The sequence below is a fragment of the Gobio gobio genome (genome assembly GCF_949357685.1).
Source record: "Gobio gobio genome assembly, chromosome: 12".
Classification (NCBI taxonomy): Eukaryota; Metazoa; Chordata; class Actinopteri; order Cypriniformes; family Gobionidae; genus Gobio; species Gobio gobio.
This window is the reverse complement of record NC_137105.1, coordinates 48168369-48189612: the sequence shown is the minus strand read 5'-3', so window position 1 is coordinate 48189612 and position 21244 is coordinate 48168369. Positions and strand designations below refer to the sequence as shown.

At 40.4% G+C, this 21244-nt stretch overlaps 2 protein-coding genes across 2 annotated transcripts in view; one reads left to right on the top strand and one right to left on the bottom strand.

Annotated features, from left to right (window-relative positions):
* Positions 1–10428, top strand: part of cracd (capping protein inhibiting regulator of actin dynamics) — a 53766-nt gene extending 43338 nt beyond the window's left edge. The window contains exons 6-9 of the mRNA XM_079830617.1: positions 1151–3440; positions 3794–3984; positions 7168–7327; positions 8732–10428. Of these exons, the coding sequence (XP_079686743.1) occupies positions 1151–3440; positions 3794–3984; positions 7168–7327; positions 8732–8892 (2802 nt within the window). The 3' untranslated portion in view covers positions 8893–10428. The remainder of the gene's footprint in view (positions 1–1150; positions 3441–3793; positions 3985–7167; positions 7328–8731) is intronic.
* Positions 9840–21244, bottom strand: part of aasdh (aminoadipate-semialdehyde dehydrogenase) — a 19268-nt gene continuing 7863 nt past the window's right edge. Inside the window, exons 7-14 of the mRNA XM_079830616.1 lie at positions 20242–20414; positions 19814–20135; positions 15467–15585; positions 14612–15371; positions 14308–14471; positions 13003–13128; positions 12742–12873; positions 9840–12238 (exon numbers count right to left, since the gene is read on the bottom strand). Coding sequence (XP_079686742.1) covers positions 11801–12238; positions 12742–12873; positions 13003–13128; positions 14308–14471; positions 14612–15371; positions 15467–15585; positions 19814–20135; positions 20242–20414 — 2234 coding nt within the window. The 3' untranslated portion in view covers positions 9840–11800. The remainder of the gene's footprint in view (positions 12239–12741; positions 12874–13002; positions 13129–14307; positions 14472–14611; positions 15372–15466; positions 15586–19813; positions 20136–20241; positions 20415–21244) is intronic.

The following is a 21244-nucleotide window of genomic DNA, read 5'->3' as shown; positions in this document are numbered from 1 at the left end:
AGGTGTTCTTCAAAATGTGAACAGCGTCTATTAGGATAGATTTGATGTAAATGGGATAGTATAAGTGAGTTTACCCAAAAATGAAAAGCATCATTTACTCACCCTCATGTTGTTCAAACATATGACTTTCTTTCTTCTGTGAAACAAATTATATTTTCAAGAATGTTTTACCTGCACTGTAAACCCGAATAAGTTGGCAAAACTCAATTTTTTTCGAGGTAAACAGTTTTAAGTTTAAGTAAGCAGAACTTGCAGATTTTCATTTTGTACTCATACATTTTAATTGCTCTTAACTTGAAATATTTGAGCTAGCTAATTCATACATTTAACTTAAATATTTAAATATTTTAGTAGTGGAAACTTGGCTTGCTTTAACTAGCTAATTAGCATAGCATAGCACTTGCTGAATGAGTACAGCAATATAAAACATTTAACATATATATCGGTTCTCAAACTAAGCTCATGCTCCACTCATCACCATGATGGAAACCCCCCAAAAACCTAACATAACAGAAACTCTTCTAAACTACATTTATGCATGCAAACTAGCATAACAAAACATCAAACACTACTAAATCTCCCACGCACTAAACACTAATCGTGCACAAAAAACATTATATAACACTTAATTTTAGCATTTACGCTCCCTTTTGAATGTCTTGGCAAAGCATGCTGGGAAATAGAAATCCCAGCCCAGTTTAAGATAAATTTAAGTTTGTCTTAATTAAAATAAACGTTCTAAAACTCAAAACAATGAAACTTTTTAGATTACTCAAAATGTGTCAGTTTTGTGAACTCAAAAGAAAGTTTTAAATACTCGTAAAAGTTAATTTGATTGAACTAATTTTTTTTATTTGAGTTGGCTCTACTCAAACCAATTAATTCTTTTGAGCGTTAGGGTTTACGGGGTGTATTTGTGCATACAAATCAAGTCAGTGGGGTCCAAAACAACTTTGACTTTGACTGTATGAGCAAAAACAAATGAAACAGACATTTTTCAAATATCTTGTTTTGTGGTCTGTAGAAGAAAGAAAGTCATACAGCTTTGGAATGACATGAGGATGAGTAAATCATGCCAACATTTTAATTTTTGGCTGAACTATCGCTTATAAAAAATAACATTAATTCTGCAACTTTGAATATATTTCAGGAGTTTCACGAAGAGGATCTCTCTGAAATGCAAGAGGAATCTGAAACACAAAAAGATGATGAAGTGTTTGATTTGTCAAGAGAGGACTATAACATTATGCATAGGAGCAAAGGAGATTATGAACCCACCGAGAAATCGGTGAGGCGACAATTTCACGAGGAGGAGCTAGAACGCCTTGAGCTTCAGAGGAGAGAACAAGAGGAAGTAAGAAAGATGGAGGAACAGCAAAGGAGAATCGAGGAGCAGAGGCTAGAAGAAGAAAAGCTGCGCAGACAGGAAGAGGAAAGGCTGCAAAAAGAGGAAGAGGAAAGGAAGCAGCGAGAGGAAGAGGAGAGGAAAAAAAGGGAAGACAAAGAGAGGAGAGAAGAGGAAGAGTGGAGATTAAGACAGGAAGAAGAGCGAAAGAGGCAAGAGGAAGAGGAAAGACTGAGGCAAGAGGAAGAGGAAAGAATGAGGAAAGAGGAAGATGAAAGAAGAAGAGCAGAAGAGGAGAGAAGGCAGCAGGAACTTGAGGTGGAGCGTCTCCGTTTGGAAGAGGAAAGAAAAAGGGAGCAGGAGGAGAGAAGGAGAAAAGAGGAGGAGGAACAACGTCGGAATCAAGAGTTAGAGGAGAAACGGCAGAGAGAGGAAGAGGAACGCCTCCATGAGGAGGCTGAGAGGAAAAGACTAGAGGAAGAGGAGGGAAAAAAGAGGCAACAGCAAGAAGCTGGAGCTTCTGACCCAGAATGGAAAAGAAAAGCAGAGGAACTGAGATGGAGAGAGATGGAGGAGAGACAGAGACCCTTTACTTTCAAGGTCTCCTCAGGCGAGAAGCAGATACTCTTCCAGAAGGTCAACCTCACTCCTGTTACTCCAGCAACTGGCCAACAGGGCGAAACAACAGCCGAAACCAGGGAGGGAGCAAAGCCTTCTTCACCAGATTCACCAACTCGGTCTTCATCTCTTTACGTCCCACATACTGCAATTCTTGTGACAGGAGCCCAACTTTGTGGAACTGCTGTAAATCTCGATCAGATCAAGGACACAGCCTGCAAGTCCCTTCTTGGCCTTTCGGAGGGCAAAAAAGCCATGGGTACTCCTCCAACCAAGATCAAGACATCTCCAGATCTAAAGTCGTCTGGGAAAACCAAATTCTTGTTCGAGTCTTCCTTATCTACAGACCAATCCAACGCTGCTGTCCTGGCAGAATGGGCAAGTATCCGATCCAAAATCTTTAAAGGTGCTGAAGAGGGAAAATATCCAGAATACCCAGATCAGAGTCGCAGGCCGATAAGTGAGGATCTAAATACAGTGCCATTTTCTCACACCCACCTCAGGAAAACCATGTCAGCGAGTGCTAAGTTTTCCATCACACCAGCCAGGAAGAAATTTCCTGATTCCAACAGGAACTCTGAGATCTTTGGTCAGGAAGTAGAATCGCCATCTACGGAAACTCCCTCTGTCCAGAAAGCAGAGTTGCCGTCTTTAGGTACAAAGATCCAGAGCAGGGGAAACAAGGTTGTTCGCATCGCAGATAGTGCTGAAGAATGCATGTTTGCCAAAGACCTCCCTTCTTTTCTTGTTCCCAGTCCACCACATGGATCTCCCAAGTCACAGAGATCCGAGACTAGCTCCCCAAGTCAGGCAGAATCGGGAGATTCAGACACAAAGGATGAAGGCAATCAGAAGGATCAGGGTGGTGAGGAGCGGCCCTCGCCTTTTGGAATTAAGTTGAGAAGAACCAACTACTCTCTTCGCTTTCACAATGAACAATCAGCGGAGAAGAGGAAGAAAAGGTACAGTGCAGGAGACAGTTTTGAAGGCGTCCCCGTGCCCCTCACCTCCATTGACCAAGACTCTGACACTTCTACACGCTTGGAAAAGTCTAGCCCTGTTTCTCCGCAACAAGAAATTGTTGGATTTCGAAGCACTGTAGCACCCAGTAAAGAATCTCGAAGCAAGTTTAGCAGAAGCACTCTCCCTTTGGCACATACTGAAGGCGACAACTTTACCCCCAAACCCCCACTTTACCAAAAACCAGCTACTTCCCCTAAACCATCTGAAGGTGCCACACCTCCACCCTCTCCTCTACCGAAACCTGGCAGAAGGACTTCAGGAGACATGATTTCACAAAGGACAGGGGAAAAAGAACAGATCACTACTGAGCAGAGCAAAGAAGTTGCCGCATCTGTACCACCCCAGAAAAACGGACAAGGAGAGGAGGAGTTTAAAGAAAAGAAGTCGTTTTTTCCATCCATTAGCATCCCATGGAGAGAGAAAACAGATCGCAGGACAGAACTCATTAAAAAAGGTTGGAAATACTCAAAGCACTGTAGATCCATAACTGTTGATCTTCACCTTCACCAAAGCAGCACAGTATTGATATTTCTTAAACTTTTACAATTAATTCAATCTGAATCGCTTAACATGCCCTTTCCAGTTAAACATTTGGACTCTGCCAACTGAATTCAGATGAATGGGCTTTTTTTTGGCATCTATTTAACCATACAGCCAGCTGAAACATAAACTTACCTGACACTTTAACCATATCCTTGTCCTACCTTATGTCAATTGGCATTTCCTTTAGGAACTACTACCCTTGTAAACAGATTAGTAGAAGACTCCTTCTAATAATTTGACACCTACATTTTTTCTCCTTCACAGAAAAACCCTCTCTGCAGGCCAGGCACTCTCTGGACAGCTCACGGACACAGGAGAAAGAGACAGGACCACTTTGGATCACTCTGGCACTGCAAAAACAGAAAGGCTTCAGGGAACAGCAACAAAACCGAGAGGATAGGAGGAGCCAGAGAGAGGCTAAGCTGGCTGAGAAACAAGCTAGGGACAAAGACAGCGTATGTATACACTAGAAATATAGCCATACATTATCAAAACTAGCTACCCCACTGGTACTGTACGTAAAGTTGTTATAATAACAGTGTCTTAACCAGATGCAACGTAATAATGCAACTATCAAGAAAAGCTACCTCTTTCACATAAACCAGCCACGACAAGTGACATTTTGTTAATCACTTGCTTTATATTTTTGTGATATTGTTGCTGGGTAGCACTGTCCATTTGGAAATCTTATTGGTCCAGAATCCTGCTGCATATAGGTACAATGCATCCGGAAAGTATTCACAGCGCTTCACTTTTTCCACATTTTATGTTACAGCCTTATTCCAAAATGGATTAAATTCATTAGTTTCCTCAAATTTCTACAAACATAATGACAACGTGAAAGAAGTTTGTTTGAAATATTTTTTACATAAGTATTCACAGCTTTTGCTTAATACTTTTTGAAGCACCCTTGGCACCAATTACAGCCTCAGGTCTTTTTGAGTATAATGCTAACACATGTTTTGGGGCATTTTCTCTCCATCAGGGTGGATGGGGAGCATCGGTGCACAGCCATTTTCAGATCTCTACAGAGATATTCAATCGGGTTCAAGTCTGGGCTCTGGCTGGGCCACTCAAGGACATTCACAGAGTTGTCCTTTAGCCACTCCTTTGTTATCTTGGCTGTGTGCTTAGGGTCGTTGTCCTGTTGGAAGATGAACCTTTGCTCCAGTCTGAGGTCCAGAGCAGGTTTTTATCAAGGATGTCTCTGTACATTGCTGCATTCATCTTTCCCTCAATCCTGACTAGTCTCCCAGTTCCTGCGGCTGAAAAACATCCCCACAGCATGATGCTGCCACTACCATGCTTCACTGTAGGGATGGTATTGGCTAGGTGATGAGTGGTGCATCGGTGCTTGCCATTCAGGCCAAAGAGTTAATCTGAACAGAGAATTTTGTTTCTCATGCAGGGCTCCAGACTAACTTTTTTCACTAGGAGCACAGTGGCCCCCAACTGAAAATTTTAGGGGCACAACCAGAAATTTTAGGTGCGCACACCGTAAATCAACATAACCAAATCTACTAATTTCCACTGTATTACTAATAGGGATCTGTATCGTTAAGGTTTTAATGGTATTACTACTCTTACCGATACTGCTTATCGATCCGGTACTTTAACAGTATTCTTACCAGTTCTTTTTATTATACTTTATTTTATTTTTTTATAAAAATAAAAAAAACATAATTAAGAACATAATTAACATGGCTTTATAATCTGAAAAGTAAAATATCTATAGCAAAAGAAACTGCAAAGTTTGAACAAAAATATAAAATATCTATTAGTAAATGGACCAGTGTGCAGGCATTCGGAAGATCTGCTAACATTAATATTACAGTAAAGAACAAACTTACAAATAAATCTAATAAAGTAATGAAATGTAAAATAACACTGCATAGTTTTCACTGTATAAATTGATAGATTAATGCTATTTTCTATTTGCCTTTTGTTCGATTCGAATTAATGGCTCAATCGTCAGCAGGTTTATTAGACGCTGCCCCTTTAAGACCGATCGAATGTAGAACTAATAATATCATATTCTCCTATTTCTCCAAACTATTTACGACCATTTAAGATATAAACTGTTAAAATAACTACTCTCCAATCCGGTCATTTTGACTCCGGCTATTTGTTGTTTATTTGATGGTTTAGACGCGCACACGAAGCCTAAAATAAGTGCAAGTCGGTCCATTTCGCAGCACACACACATAAGCCGCCTTGAAGTTGGAAACAGCGTCTCTTGCGCGGATTATTGTGCATTTAATAGCTCTTTATTATCAAACACATCCCGCAGTTTAGCAACAGTAGAGACTGCAGTTTACAACAATCACTGAATCTGACGTTTAGTTTAGGTTTAAGGAGAAATGACAGCGCAAGGCTGTGAAGGGAAGCAAGTCGCGCTCAACAGGACACGGCTATAGGAATAGTTTTACCTCATACGATCTTTTTATAATTCTTGGAAGCCAAAATCGAAAATAAAATTAGATTAATATCACAGCACATCCCTAAAGTTTAAGCAGACTAAACTTCTGTGTAGTTGTCTTGGCCATCCTCACTCATTAAAGCCGACTGTGGTGTTGTGTTCGCTCGAGCTCCACGTGAGTTTGCTCGCTTTCTCTCTTCTGGATTGTGAATGGCAAAAATGCATCACGGACAAATGGTTTAATATTATCTCATATATATAAACGGCTGGCAAAGATTGAATTTGCCAGACATAACGTCTATCAGTTATAAATAGTAAGTGTATTTTCTTAATTTCTCCAGTACCGACAGCAGGCAAATTTACTGGTCGCACATGTGCGACTGGATGTAAAATTCAGTCGCACACTCTCAAATTTTAGTCGCAAAATGCGACCATTTAGTCGCACTCTGGAGCCCTGTCATGGTCTGAGAATCCTTCAGGTGCCTTTTGACAAACTCCAGGTGGGCTGTCATGTGCCTTTTACTGAGGAGTGGCTTCCGTCTGGCCACTCTACTATACAGGCCTGATTGGTGGAGAGCTGCAGAGATGGTTGTTCTTCTGGAAGGTCCTCCTCTCTCCATGGAGAAACGCTGGAGCTCTGTCAGAGTGACTATCGGGTTCTTGGTCACCTCCTTGACTAAGGCCCTTCTCCCCCAATCGCTCAGTATGGCCAAGGCGGCCAGTGGCCGTTCTTCCATTAATGGATGATGGAGGCCACTGTGCTCATTGGGACCTTCATTGCTGCAGAAATGTTTCTGTACCCTTCCCCATATCTGTGCCTCGATACAATCCTGTCTCGGAGGTCTACAGACAATTCCTTGGACTTCATGGCTTGGTTTGTGCTCTGACATTCACTGTTAACTGTGGGACCTTATATAGACAGGCGTGTGCCTTTCCAAATCATGTCCAATCAACTGAGTTTACCACAGGTGGACTCCAATCAAGTTGTAGAAACATCTCAAGGATGATCAGTGGAAACAGGATGCACCTGAGCTCAATTTTTAGTGTCATGTAAGGCTATAACATAGCAAAAAGTGACCACAGTACAACTGTAAATAACAGTACAATCTTATGCTTGTTTGTAAACTTGCAGCATTGCACCTGGTTTGGGCACGGTATAACGTTATACTAAATAAACCTCTCTGTATTAATAGCAATTGGTGTTATCTGTCTCTGAAAGGCTGGGATGGTCAGTCCCACAGAGGATAAAGGTCATGGAAGTTCCAGCCCACCCAAACCTCAAACAGCAGATGAGAATAAAAGACCAGACTCACTTCTGGCCCGCTTTGAACGACGCGACAACTTGAAGAAAGCCAATACCTTACCCAGCTCAGTCACAGGTAAAAAACCCCAAAACAAAACCAACGTATTTGATTATATTTCCCGTCAGAAGCTTTAGACTGGGCTTATTTTTGGTAACTTTGGGCCTGACGCTCAGTTGGTATGTAGGTTTTTGATTATTTATTTATTACATACATACCCCTAGCATGGGAGTGGGATTTAAACATGGTTCCCATTCATGGTGTGATGCTTTTAAAGTGCCCCTATTATGGTCTTTTGAATATTTCCTCTCATGCAGTGTGTAATATCGCTGTTTGTGAATGTAAACATTCTGCAAAGTTGTAAAGTTGAGAGTGCACGATAAATAAAGCTATTGTCTCCCAAAAGAATAAAGGTATACGACTCCTTATATGAGTCATTTGTATGTCGAATCCCACTGTGTGACGGTTCTACGTCACTAGAAGATACATTTGCATAATGCCTGCCTATGTAATTACTGATGTATATATTTTCTACCGGGTGTTCAAAATACATAGTATTGTGTTTTATATTGTGTACGTTAACTCGCGTTATTACTGTCTGTTATGACCCCTAAGGTGGTCAATCAATGGGTAAAGGGGAGTAACATTAATTTAGGAGGATCCCATATTTGCAGACACATAACATAACCATACTGAAATACTTCTGCTCATTAGCTGTGGGCTTATGTTTCATCAGTCATTGACGTCAGTGCTCACGTATGAGCTGTTATTGATACAGTTCCCGCATGTGCACCAATACATGAGAAACACACACATGGGTTTGTTGATGGACACACACTTGTTAATGCTGATGGTGAGGAATTACAGCTGCAACATCCCATAATGAACCTCAAAATGAGTAGCGTATCACTGAGAAACTCCTGCTCAAGTCGTCTTGTGATGGAGGTTGGGGTTGAATAACTAGTTCTTCAATGTTTCATCATTGGACTCGCACTCGGATTGATGAGGTAAAATCGACGTCACCGTTACTGTTCTCTCAGTGTGAACAATCACTGAGCTTTAGGAAGCCTCTAGAGCTGAAGTTCAGTTATGGTGATGGGCGTTTAGCTTCTGAAACACGCGGTAGACCAATCACAACAGATTAACTGGGCCGTCTGGCCAATCAGAGCAGAGTATCTCACAGAAAGGAGGGATTTAGAGAAACTGATTCATCCGTTGAGTCGTTTGAGAATCATTGAACACTGTGGTGATGTGCAATGAATATTATGAGAAAATGAAAGTGTTTTTGAACTTTGATGCATGTAAACCTGTTGTAGGAGCCTTTAAAACAGCATAATAGGGGCACTTTAAAACCGAGACATCTAACCACAAAAATGCAGAAAAGAGCAATCTCTAAAATTGTTGTCCACTTAAAAACAATGAAAGCAAGGCTACAATTGGGAAATCCCAGCTGAACCATATTTTGTTCTTTCTTTTTAAAAGTTGAAATAACAGACTCCACACCATCTCCGCCAGCAACAAAGGATGTGACCAAGCGCTTCCCTCCTGGTGACACTACCCAGGTTTCCACCGAGCCAGCCTGGCTTGCCCTAGCCAAGCGTAAGGCCAAAGCCTGGAGCGACTGCCCACAGATCATCAAGTGATCGGTTACTACTGACCCGGTGAAAAAGCAAACAAGTCTTATCTCCTTCATCCACATCAGTTAGCCATCACTGCACTCCAGCTCACCTCTGGCTCTGAACAAAAACGCCATCATTTCCTTTCAAGCAATTCCGAATAATTGGTTTTAAGTATAAAAGAAAAAGTAACAAAATATCGTACTAACATTCAGACTGGCTACAGATTCGATCAGTTGATGAGAGAAGCAATGACGTCTGGTTTTCAACACACAGGATTATTGCAATAACACATCACGTATTTATTTAATTTTGTGTTGCAGCCAATCAAACAAGCCCTAGAATCTTCATTGAGAAGTTGCAGCCCTTCGTATCTCTGAAGTGCGCCAGTGGTGTATATACACAATGCATGTCAAACTGTCGATACTAGATATTACTAAAACAATACGAGTGGTTCACATTCAGTACAAATGTAACATTTCAAATAAGACAAGGCGGTACGCTATTGCTTTGGTGACAATTCTGGGAAGCAATTCAAGGGCTAATAATAACCTTCACAAGTTTCACTCCTCCCTCCCACAAGCATGTAAAGCAGAGAAACGGTTTTGTCACTTGGTGGTGGGGACACACACTAAAAATGGACAGACGCGGTCACTTTTTTTAATTTCTTAACTTATTATATTTGATATCTTGGCAAAGTAAAAAGATCTTCACTGTGTCCGTGACAACTGTGAGTACTGTCATTTTAACTATTGCTAAAAATCATCACGATAATGACACGTCAGCACTGTTTACTCGTGTAATTAACTAACACTGAATTTTTCCTTCAAGCCTCCATGACAATATAGTATATATGCACTTGAGCCGTGCTGTCAGTCGATGAAAAATCGACTTCTTGCAGTGTCCATACCCGTCTGTTTCCGTAGAGCTGCCTGCTTGCTGTATCATAAACAATGCTATCCTTGCGTGTGCTAGCATCACTTTTACAGCTAATTAGCAAAACCTGCGACACGACTAAGTGATGGGAGATCAGTGTTTCAAATGCAAAGCCCCAGGGGGGGATTAAGGAGGTCTAGCCAATGAAAATGTCCCTTGGAAAAAAAGGGACCACTTCCAGCGAGTGAACGAACAGACTATGAACTGACGCCCCCTCTACGTCCTTGAAGAAGGCAGCTAACGTTAACCCCGGATCGCTCCACGGGGGACTGTAAGTTGCTCTGGATAAAAAGCAAAATGAAGGAAGCTATTAAATGGAAGCCTTGATCTCTCAGCAGAGCCACTGACTCCACTATCTAATGTAACGTTGTATGTATGTAATGTATGTAGGTATGTATGTATGTATAGAGGTGAAATGAAACGGACTGTATCTCCTGAACCGCAGTTGCGTCACTTTGTTTTTACATTGGTCGTGTGCAATAGCATAGCGCAAACAGTGTTGTATGTGATATGAAACAAAACGTTTGTTGATATTGCACTTTTTTCGTTCACTTCAGAAAAACCCACTCAAGAAAAAGTGACGCAAATGTTATGAAATATGTAGAAAAAATTAAAGGAAGCTGTTTGAACTCGGCCGACTAGAATTCCTGTTTTTGCACCAAAACAAACATTTATGTATTTTGCAGGATATATATGTACACAATACATACTGATTATATCCATATCATTGGGAGTTGTTATTAGGGGCCAAGCACCGAAGGTGCAAATGTTTATGTTAATAACTTTTGAACAGTAAGGGCTAGAAACAAAAGTATTTTTTCCTCTGATTCCTTGGCTCAAACCAATTCGATTGCACCCAATGACATAATTTTCCGTCATTAATATTTTCCCGCCATTTTTAATTAACTGGAAAACCTACTTTTGCGAACTCCTCCTAGGCCATTGCTACAATTTTCACAAAAATTTAAGCAGATTATCTGAATTCAAGTTGATTCGTCACATCGTTTTCGATAAACGCGCAAACAAATTTTACGTAGCGGTTGCGAAAATACACTTTAGGCTATATCTCTGCAACGCTTTATCGTATTCAAACCAAACTTGGTACATGCAACATGCAGCGTTTCGGCGCAGCGCCATCTACTGGTCCAGAGATACGAAAAATTGCTTTTTTTTTTAAAAAAATCATAAAAGTGGTCTCGTTAGATTCAGGACGGCATGCCGAGTCGATGTCCAATTTTACCATATCGGCCATTTTGAATTATGTGCTAAAATGCTGTATTTTATGAACTCATTGTTACGAAACTCGGTATGGGTCATCAGCACGATGCCCTGAAGGAGCCTGAGAAGTTTTGAAACAGCGCCACCAAATGGAGAATTTTATTTATAACTTTGGGTGTGGTTGACTTAAATTTCATGGGAGTAACTTTTTTTGCCTCCTGAATCCTTGCCGAGTCCAACGATACCAGACTTGCCAGGTTTTGGCGTATGGTTTGTGAAACGTTGTAATTTAGCACTTAAAAAACATTAGCTGATATCTTCGAAACCGCTAGTCCGATCGAGATTAAATCAGCATCAGAAGTTCGAAAACATAGGTCGATAGCTGTACGCTAATGCCAAAATATTGATAGTAAGGGGTAGTAAAATCCAGTCAAAGTCAGGTGTCAGTCATTTTTTTTGTGTTTTTTCATATAAATGTCTATAACTCCAAAAAGAAATTAGATATTTTCACCAAAATTGACACACACATGTATGGGCTCACTCCGAGGACACACAAAAAAAAATGGTGGGATTGTGCCTCTTGGTGGTGCTATAATTAAACAAAATATGACATTGGCTCTATACAACTCAATGTTTTAATGTGGGGTTTTAACATTTTTGCTTAAAATTGTCTTCACTCATTTTTTCAGTTGGTCTGCTGCTAGCTTCCTTGTTTGCTTCTGTTGCGCTTGGCCCCGGTACTGCTGCTTGCAGCTATATTTGGGATTTATATTCTGATTAATCAGTTTTTGGTCAGTTCTAGACAATACACATAATCATTACGACATCCAACAACCAAGTTATGCCCCCAAACGACAGGAGAGGAGAAAAGCTCGCCTGGCAAAGACAAGTTTGCCTCCAATGTGCCGGTTTCTCCATCTAAAACCCACACCTTTCCATCAGTGGAGCAAACGGCCGCTAGTGTTCTCAAACCCCACGGAGCGCCGTCAAACACAAACGGAGTAGAGAACACCTTGCCTGTGGTCTGGAACTGCCACAATAATGATCCATCATTGCCATTTAAACAGTATACATGACCGTCATGTGACCCACATGTGACGGTGTGATTGGGTGATGAGCTCCTGCTGGGTGTTGTAGGAATTTTCTGATTGGTCAAAAATGTCAAGGAAGAAATGCATGGGGATGAGAAGATTGGTCCTTTAGTGGAGAAGTCCCATAACTGCAAAATAATGGCACAAAATCAAACTTAACAAATAGACATTCTCATAATCTTCTCTACACTATAATTAAAGGCACAGTATGTAAGTTTGGCCACTAGAGGTCGCTTATTCAAAACAAAGGTGTAGATTGATGATGCTGTGAGTGAGTGTGGAATCATGGGAGTTGTAGTCTTGACTCTTCACCTCCACAGCCGATGGAAAGGAATCTGACGGACTCTGGCAGAAATCGTGTTCATGAATGAGTGAATGTATTAAAGTTTTATTAGCGTTACGCTGGTATGAAGCAGGACGTGCTAATGCTAATGAGAGAGACCTGACTTGTGCCTTTAATGTCTACTGGATGAAATCTGTAGAGTAAAAATTGTTGTTGTGTAGTGTTCAAGTGTTCATTGCTCTAGTGGTAATGACCTTAAAAAGATTGATTGAGTTAAGAGTGATTATAGTCACATACATTATATTCTATGTATCCTCTATTAGGGCAACTTTTCAATTTTCCTCTCACCGTATCTCCAGAATGGCTTATTCCAATAATATGGCCATTTACTGAACCAATGAAGACAGAGGAATCAGAGCAGTGAGGAGAGGAGAAAAACGGGACAGTGCTGGCATACGTCCACAAGGCTTTTCCACTGTCCTGGACAGACGATAAATGGAGACAAGACAAATGTTAGCTTTCAAACACTGACCTCTATATACTCCCATTCCCAAGATCTTTTGTATTAGTTTGGGCATGTACTCTGGTGAATAAGGAACATTTACTTACTGGATTAAGGCAGTGGAGATTCCCACCCAGAGTACTACAGTATAACTGTCTCGGAGACGAGTGGACACAAGGGGATGAAAACACTGCACCGCCGCCACAGTAGTACTGCCATATACAAGACTTAGCCTGGGAGAAATAGAGACAAGTGTGTGAAAAATCAAGGGGACATACAGATTCTGCAAGATCATATTTACAAAAAAGTATAGCTATCAGATAGATAAATAGACAGACAGACAGATACATACATACATACATACATACATACATACATACATACATACATACAGACAGACAGACAGACAGACAGACAGACAGATAGATAGATAGATAGATAGATAGATAGATAGATAGATAGATAGATAGATAGATAGATAGATAGATAGATAGATAGATAGATAGATAGATAGATAGATAGATAGATAGATAGATAGATAGATAGATTGGTCAGGAAGGACTGGAGAGAATACATAGACAGACAGATATATATCTAGATAGATAGATAGATATCTAAATAGATAGATAGACAGATACATACATACATAGATAGACAGACAGACAGATAGACAGACAGACAGACAGACAGATAGATACATACATACATAGACAGACAGATAGATACATAGATAGACAGATAGATAGATAGATGATAGATAGATAGACAGATAGATACATAGATATACAGATAGACAGACAGATAGACAGACATAAATAGACAGACAGACAGATAGATGATAGATAGATAGACAGATAGATACATAGATAGATAGACAGACAGATACATACATAGATAGACAGACAGACAGATAGATACATAGATATACAGATAGACAGACAGACAGATAGATGATAGATAGATAGACAGACATAAATAGACAGACAGATAGATAGACAGATAGACAGACAGATAGATAGATACATAGATAGACAGACAGACAGATAGATAGATAGATGCATACATAGACAGACAGATAGATACATAGATAGACAGATAAACAGACAGATTTATAAATAGACAGACAGACAGATAGATAGATAGATAGACAGACAGATAGTTAGACAGACAGACGGACGGACGGACGGACGGACGGACGGACGGACGGACGGACGGACGGACGGACGGACGGACGGACGGACGGACAGACAGACAGACAGACAGACAGACAGACAGACAGACAGATAGATAGATAGATAGATAGATAGATAGATAGATAGATAGATAGATAGATAGATAGATAGATAGATAGATAGATAGATAGATAGATAGATAGATAGATAAAACTGAGAAGTATTTCTCCTGTATATTACCAGTGGGTCTAATGCATAAATATAGCCATCATGGGACCCTGCAAAAATCAGCCCAGTTTTAGGGTCTACAGTAGGGGAACTTTTCACCACATCCCCTGTCTCAAATGTCCACACTGTATCCCCACAGGAAACATCCAGGAAATACACCCGTCTGTCATAGCAGCCTGTGAGAAAGGGTTCAACACGGATTACAAATGTGGATGACAAACAAACTGATTTAGCTGAAATCTCTAAGCTCAATTCCATATTCAAGATAAAGTAGATACAACCGTGTTAGTTCTTTTAATTCAGATGAAGTACAAACCTACTGCTACAAGGCTTCCGCATTTTGAGATGGCAGCAGAAGACTCCAACCGATCTCCAAGGATACGCTCCCAAATGACCTCTCCGTTGAACAGGTCAAGGGCCTGCAGTCTGTGTGAGTGAGAGCCAATGAACACTGTGGTCCTCTCAGGGCCCACCAGCAGCGCTGGAGAGGCATCCACACACCGGCCTGTGTCTGAGCTCCAGAGGACTCGCAGGCCCAGCGGCAGGACGTCTGAAGCCTCACCTGGGCTCTCAGTGACAGTAACGCCATGAGGTACAAGGCGCTCAGTGACCTTTTTAACAGCAGAAATGTGTGACGAATGTGTCTCTAGTGCATCTGAAAAGTTTCCCTCGTGCATTTTCTGAAAACAACCCCAATCGATAACCTCACCAGCTCGTCTCACAACAACAAATCCCACAGTCCTTCTCACTGAGGGAACTACAGAAGCCATTGTGCTTTCCGTAGCATTCACTGCGGCCATTTTCTTTTGTAGTCTTTTAGATGAAACTACAGAGTCTGAATAATCTCGAATTCTCTTCTTCGATGGTTGGATTGCGTCGTGTGTTTCTGTCACGATGTGGCCAAGCACATCTGAGAAAGAGCCATCTAATATGACCTCCAGCAGGCCCGCAGAGGTCGTCCCCATGGCAACAGTGATCTCATCGCAGAGACGCAGGGCCTGAAGGGAGTCTCCTCCACTTAACATGAAGTGTGCGTCTTCCTCAACCACCACGTCATTCGGCAGGCCAAGACTCTCCTGATGCAAACACACAATAGCAGATTCACTCAGCAGGCAATGGGAAATGCGTCGTGCTAGTATTTACTGTGCAAAATAAAGAGGAGTATTCATACCTTCCACAGGGTCTGTAACGTCAGTCTCACAGATTCAATGTCTTTCCGTACAGTTTGTTTATTTATGTCTTGTCTTTGAGTGTCACACATTCTCATCAGCTCGTCAATGGCTATTTTACCTAAAACAACAGGAAAGTGACCACAATGAAAAAAAAAACATGTTCACATCTGATTAAATACATGCTAAAGTTTTAATAGCTTGTTAGCTTGGTATTTTTGAAGACTTTTAAGAATATATTTTTCAATATAATATCATAATTTACTCAATTTAATTACATTTAAATTAAAGGGGTGGTAAAACACATTCTTTTGAAGGCTTGACTGTGTTTGTGGGGTGCACTGTAACATGTGTTCATGCTTCGTTTTAAAAAAAATTGCCTTATTTGTCATATATTTGACCTTTATTCTACACTGCTCTGTCCCTCCTTGTAAAACGGTCTGATGCTTTCCGGGTTGTATGAAGCCAGTCCCTCAAAAATACGCAGTGGGCTCAGATTGGTTTGCTGGCCCAGTGTGTTCTGATTCGCTAACCGCAGTGCACGTCGGAAACGTCACGCCCCTTCCCTGGAGGCTGTTCAGTGTTAGAAACAACGGCGTCAATAAAACCATATGAGCTCGAATCAGACCCAGAACATTTGAGTGAAGATGATCGAGCAGAACCTGTTCAGTCCTCGAGAGTAAAGACTGCGGATCTATAATGATTGCTACTGAATGGCACTTTAACTTTTGTATTTTTAGAACGATTATAGCCAAATATCTGTCGCAAGAACTAACGTTAACCCAAAACGAACACTAAGCACTGACTTTAGTAAGTTAGCCAAATCACACACAGAACCATGTTTAGCATGCCTGAAGATAAACAATACATAAAAGCTCTAATCAAAGAATCATTTACACTAATGCCAGGTTCGCTGTTGAGATTTTAACGTTAATGTTTGTAACGTTAGATGTTCGTTGGATATCGTTAAGTATGAATGAGCATTTAACAGACTAGTTTGCAGAACAGTGTTGTCATCTGTTTACTTCCTTGCTACAACCTATTACAGGAAAACACATCGATGAAAAATAAATCAGACTTACAGGTTGTGGCCCGTGAACAGCTTCTGTTTGTAAATCCAGCTTTCAGGACAAGCCGTTGTGCATATCCTGTATTGAACTCGCGAAGTTTGTGGAAGTTTGTGTTGTCCTCCGTGAAATGTGCAGCGCGCGCGTCCTGCATCCACGCACCGGCAGTGTTTTTTTCACGCAGCTGACGTTGTGCAAATCTGGCATTGAAATCGCGAAGACGGTGGATGTTTTCCTCTGTTAGATGTGCTTAGATGTTAGATCTCCTCTGCAGGGAGCCCTGCGCGCGCCTGATTCCCCGCTGACTGAAACACACGTGCATATAACATGCTGTATGTTAAACGCTCTGCAACGCACCCCCGTCCCAAGGAAGGCTGAACAGAGCAAGTACCCCAGACCTGCAATCCGGATGAAAATAACAGCGTTTCCTCTGCATCGCGGCAACAACACTCCAGCCTAACTATACCACAACAGCGCCGCGATACAAAATGGCCTCACCCCCCCTTATTTAATATTCTCGGAGGAGGGGTTTATGTAAATATTGGGCCTGGTGATGTCAGCAAGCCCTGGAGGAATGTGTGTAGTCGCCTACTGGCCGTTTGCTGTAGTCCTTAGAAACTGATTTCTTTAAAAGCAAATATCTCCCTTTGCTTTAAACTTTGAACGTTGTAACTTTGCAGATGTTGTTTATGCTCAAGCAGCAACATTACACGCTAGCTAAAGTTAGAATAGTGAAATCGTGGTTTACCACCCCTTTAACATTTCAGTTTTTTTTTCAAATATTAGATATATGTCTAATAATAAAAAAGCATTTAATTTGAATTCAATGTACTTTATTTTGTATTGGTTAACATTAATTAATTGATCAGGGGTTGTACATAGTTTAGGTCGGGGGGGCAGAGGCGCACTTAGATAGGCCATGGGCTACAGTTTGCCCTCCTGCCCTAAATAAAAATGTCACTAGTTCATTAGTCAATAAAGACATTTCAATTTGTGCTCATCTATTAATAAATTCAACTGGCACAACTTTTCTTCCTCCGTTTTCTAGCTGAAAAGTCTGATCCAATTTATAGTGAACGTCACTCTCGATAGACTTTGGCCATTTTTGAGAATTTGAGTGTTGTGATATCCTGTTCACACGGTCACACCCCCACCTAACGTCTCAAATGTAAAAATGTCTGTATGAAAGAGCAATGGGAATATCAACTGTAACTATAGTGACAGTGACTAAGTACCGTATTCTTCCGAATATGAGACAATGTTTTTTTCTTATAAATACAACTGAAAAAAACGGGTTTGTCTGATATTTAGGGTCTGAGTTTTACATACACCCGCTACAATAGGTGTGGCCAAATACTTGTAAAACAAGTGTGCCAAGAAATACGGTGTGTCAGAGTGTAATATTAGAAGATCTTAAAAACGCTAACAGTCAAAGAAAAGCTTACCGTCTAAGAGCCGTGTGACTGTCACGTTTGCATTGACGGGACCAAACATCTAACGTACATGATTTTAAAACATAAGACTTCTACTGTTAGTGAATGTTTGTAGGCTACATGGTTTTCACCATGAGATGGATAGTTATATAATTCAGCTACAGGTTATTTTTATGGAATGCCAAAACCTGTTTATTTTTAAATGTGATTGTTTGTACACTTTACCAGTATTGACCATACTTTCAATACAAAAATTTAAATATGAAAAATACGCAACATGAAAATTATTTTTTTTTAAAAAGCATTTTCCGTATAAAATAAGATTTGGTGTTCAAAAAGCCTTTTTCAAAAAGACACATCTTTAAAAAGTCTTATATTCGGAACAATACGGTAATATCAAAGATGGTGACGAAAATAAAACTGTAAAGTCTTATCACATCTGAAAAGACAAAAGTCGAGGTGCATCCATCAAATTAACCGAGTGAGAGTGAAGCATTTGAGTCGCTCGCAGATCTCAAAACTCACTGAAACCTACAACCTGACACGCTGATAAAATCCATGCTTTACCGAATCCACGTTCAGAAAAGAGTTTCTCTCTCGCACTGTATGACATTATTGAAAATGGTCCGGTTCCATTCACACCGAAAATGCGGCTGTGATTCCTGAAAACTTGTTTGGTTATAGAATGCAGTTGTCACTGCCGTACTCTCCCATATATAAAAATAAAATTATTAAAACAATATTATTTTCGTGCAGACAGTTGGCCCCTCCCCAGTGTAGGTCCCTGGGTTTCCCTTGGAAGCCTGTGTGTTAATGCGCCAGGGGGCAAAGCCATAGGCGGAGGGTGAACCAACTCTAGGGTAAGGCTTCCTCCTTAAAAACACATTTAAATAGAATGTCATGAAATAGTTACGTGCCACCTATCAACAACCTACACATCCCAGTATAAACGCTCTTGTTATTAAAGTGATTATTCACAAACCACTATAATATGAACAGGCAAGCGTATGCCTTAAAGGAACACGCCACTTTTTTTGAAAATAGGCTCATTTCCCATCTCCCCTAGAGTTAAACATTTGAGTTTTACCGTTTTTGAATCCATTCAGCCGATCTCCGGGTCTGGCGGTAGCACTTTTAGCATAGCTTAGCATAGATCATTGAATCTGATTAGACCGTTAGCATCTCGCTCAAAAAAAATGACCAAGATATATTTTTCCTATTTAAAACTTGACTCTTCTGTAGTTACATCGTGTACTAAGACTGAAAATGAAAATGAAAATGAAAAAGTTGTGATTTTCTAGGCCGATATGGCTAGCCTGAAAATAGTCCCCAGCACGCTCCCTGTGCAAGCCAGTTGACGGAAGTTAGCCTATTTCAGGCGCTGCGTAATATCATTGCGCCGTTGCACCCATGCAAAGTTCCTTGATTATTACGCAGGAATGAGAGTTTAGTACCTAGCCATTTCGGCCTAGAAAATCACACAACTTTTCATTTTCCGTCGTTCTTAGTACACGATGTAACTACAGAAGAGTCAAGTTTTAAAGAGGAAAAATATCTAAACTCTTTGGTCATTTTTGAGCGAGATGCTAACGGTCTAATCAGATTCAATGAGCTATGCTAAGCTATGCTAAAAGTGCTACCGCCAGACCCGGAGATCGGCTGAATGGATTGGAAAATGGTAAAACTCAACTGTTTAACTCTATGGGAGTTGGAAATTATTTTTATTTTAAAGTGGCGTGTTCCTTTAAGGCAAGCTAAGCCTTCCCCAGCCTTACACACGGTCCATCTATGGGCAAAATCTGATATAAAAGTTTGGGAATCCCAGCCTTAGAGGATGGTGCTCACTTGCCATGAGAGGTGAGGGGAAGGGCAGGGATGAAGAACATCAAGTCAGGAATGCTGTGACCGGCCAAAAGCTGTGATAACATATGGCGAATCTCTCCTTCAGTATCTCTCAGCGAGTAGGAGTTGGCATTTCTAGAGACTTCTACAGCGGCGAGGTCTTCAGAGGATTGTGTATAATGTTGGAAAGGTTCTTCATGATGAATTTCAGAGGAGAGGGATGAAAGGGCTCCTGGCTGACCCGAAGCGAGCACTATAAATGCCACCAGCCTGTCACCCTCACTCAGGCTCACTGCGCACGCCTCAACCTGAGGCAAATTCTCAATGACCTGAGGACAGAAAGGAATACATTCATGATATGAGATGTTATGTGAACCTTTCAATACTCTGAGATTTTATTAGAGATACAGTCGCAAATTGACACATAGTGCCTACCCGCTGCAAGGCATCTAGGTGTACCCGCTGACCAAACCGCTTGATGAGCCGGTCCTTCCTGCCCTGGAAATACAGACGGGAATCACGCACCTGCACCCAGTCACCAGTCGCACGCATTGTTCCCTTGACTACAGTTTCTTCATCGTCAAGAAGACACACCCTCTCCTGACCACCTAAATAAAAGAGAGCAAACAACTGATATGATTGTGAAAGAATTTACGCTACCATTCGGGGTCAGAAAGAAATTAATAGTTTTATAGAGCAAGGATGCATTAAATTGATCAAATTGACAGTAAAGATATTTATATATATGTTACAAAAAATCTATTGCAAATAAATGTTCTTTTGAATGCTCTACTCATCAGAGAATCTGAAAAATTTCAGGTACATTTTCTGAAAATTTCCAAAAAATCCTGGAAAGTTTCCAAAAATTCTGGAAAGTTTCTGGAAACTTTGCAACCCTAATAGTAATAAGCACCCAATCATCATATTAGAATGATTTCTGAAGGATCAAGTGAAACTGAAAACTTAAGTTATTAATCAAGCTTAATTATTTTGATCAAAGAAATTCAGCCTTGGTGAGCAAGAGATTCAGAAATCTTACCAACCCCAAAGTTTTGAAAAGCAGAAAGCAAGTTTCCGAAAGCATGTTAATCAACTTCACATTATTTTAAAGAGAATTTCAAGGCCTTTCTTGATTCTACACTGTAAAACTTTTTTTTTTAAAGTATGTTACCTGGTTGCCTTAAAAATTTGAGTTCATTGAAATTAAAGATTTGAGTTAATACAATGAACATTTGAGAATCAACATCACGCTTTATTCAAATATTATTAAAAGATTTTGTAAGCATATTGCGTAATTGTGCGTTTTATTTGTAATAATGCAGTGAAACTATTTTCATGATTTATCACAACATTTTTTTTAATTTATGAGGTTCAGATACAATAATATTTTGAGTTTACATTTATTAAACCAATGTCCTTCATTGTGTATTAACTAAAA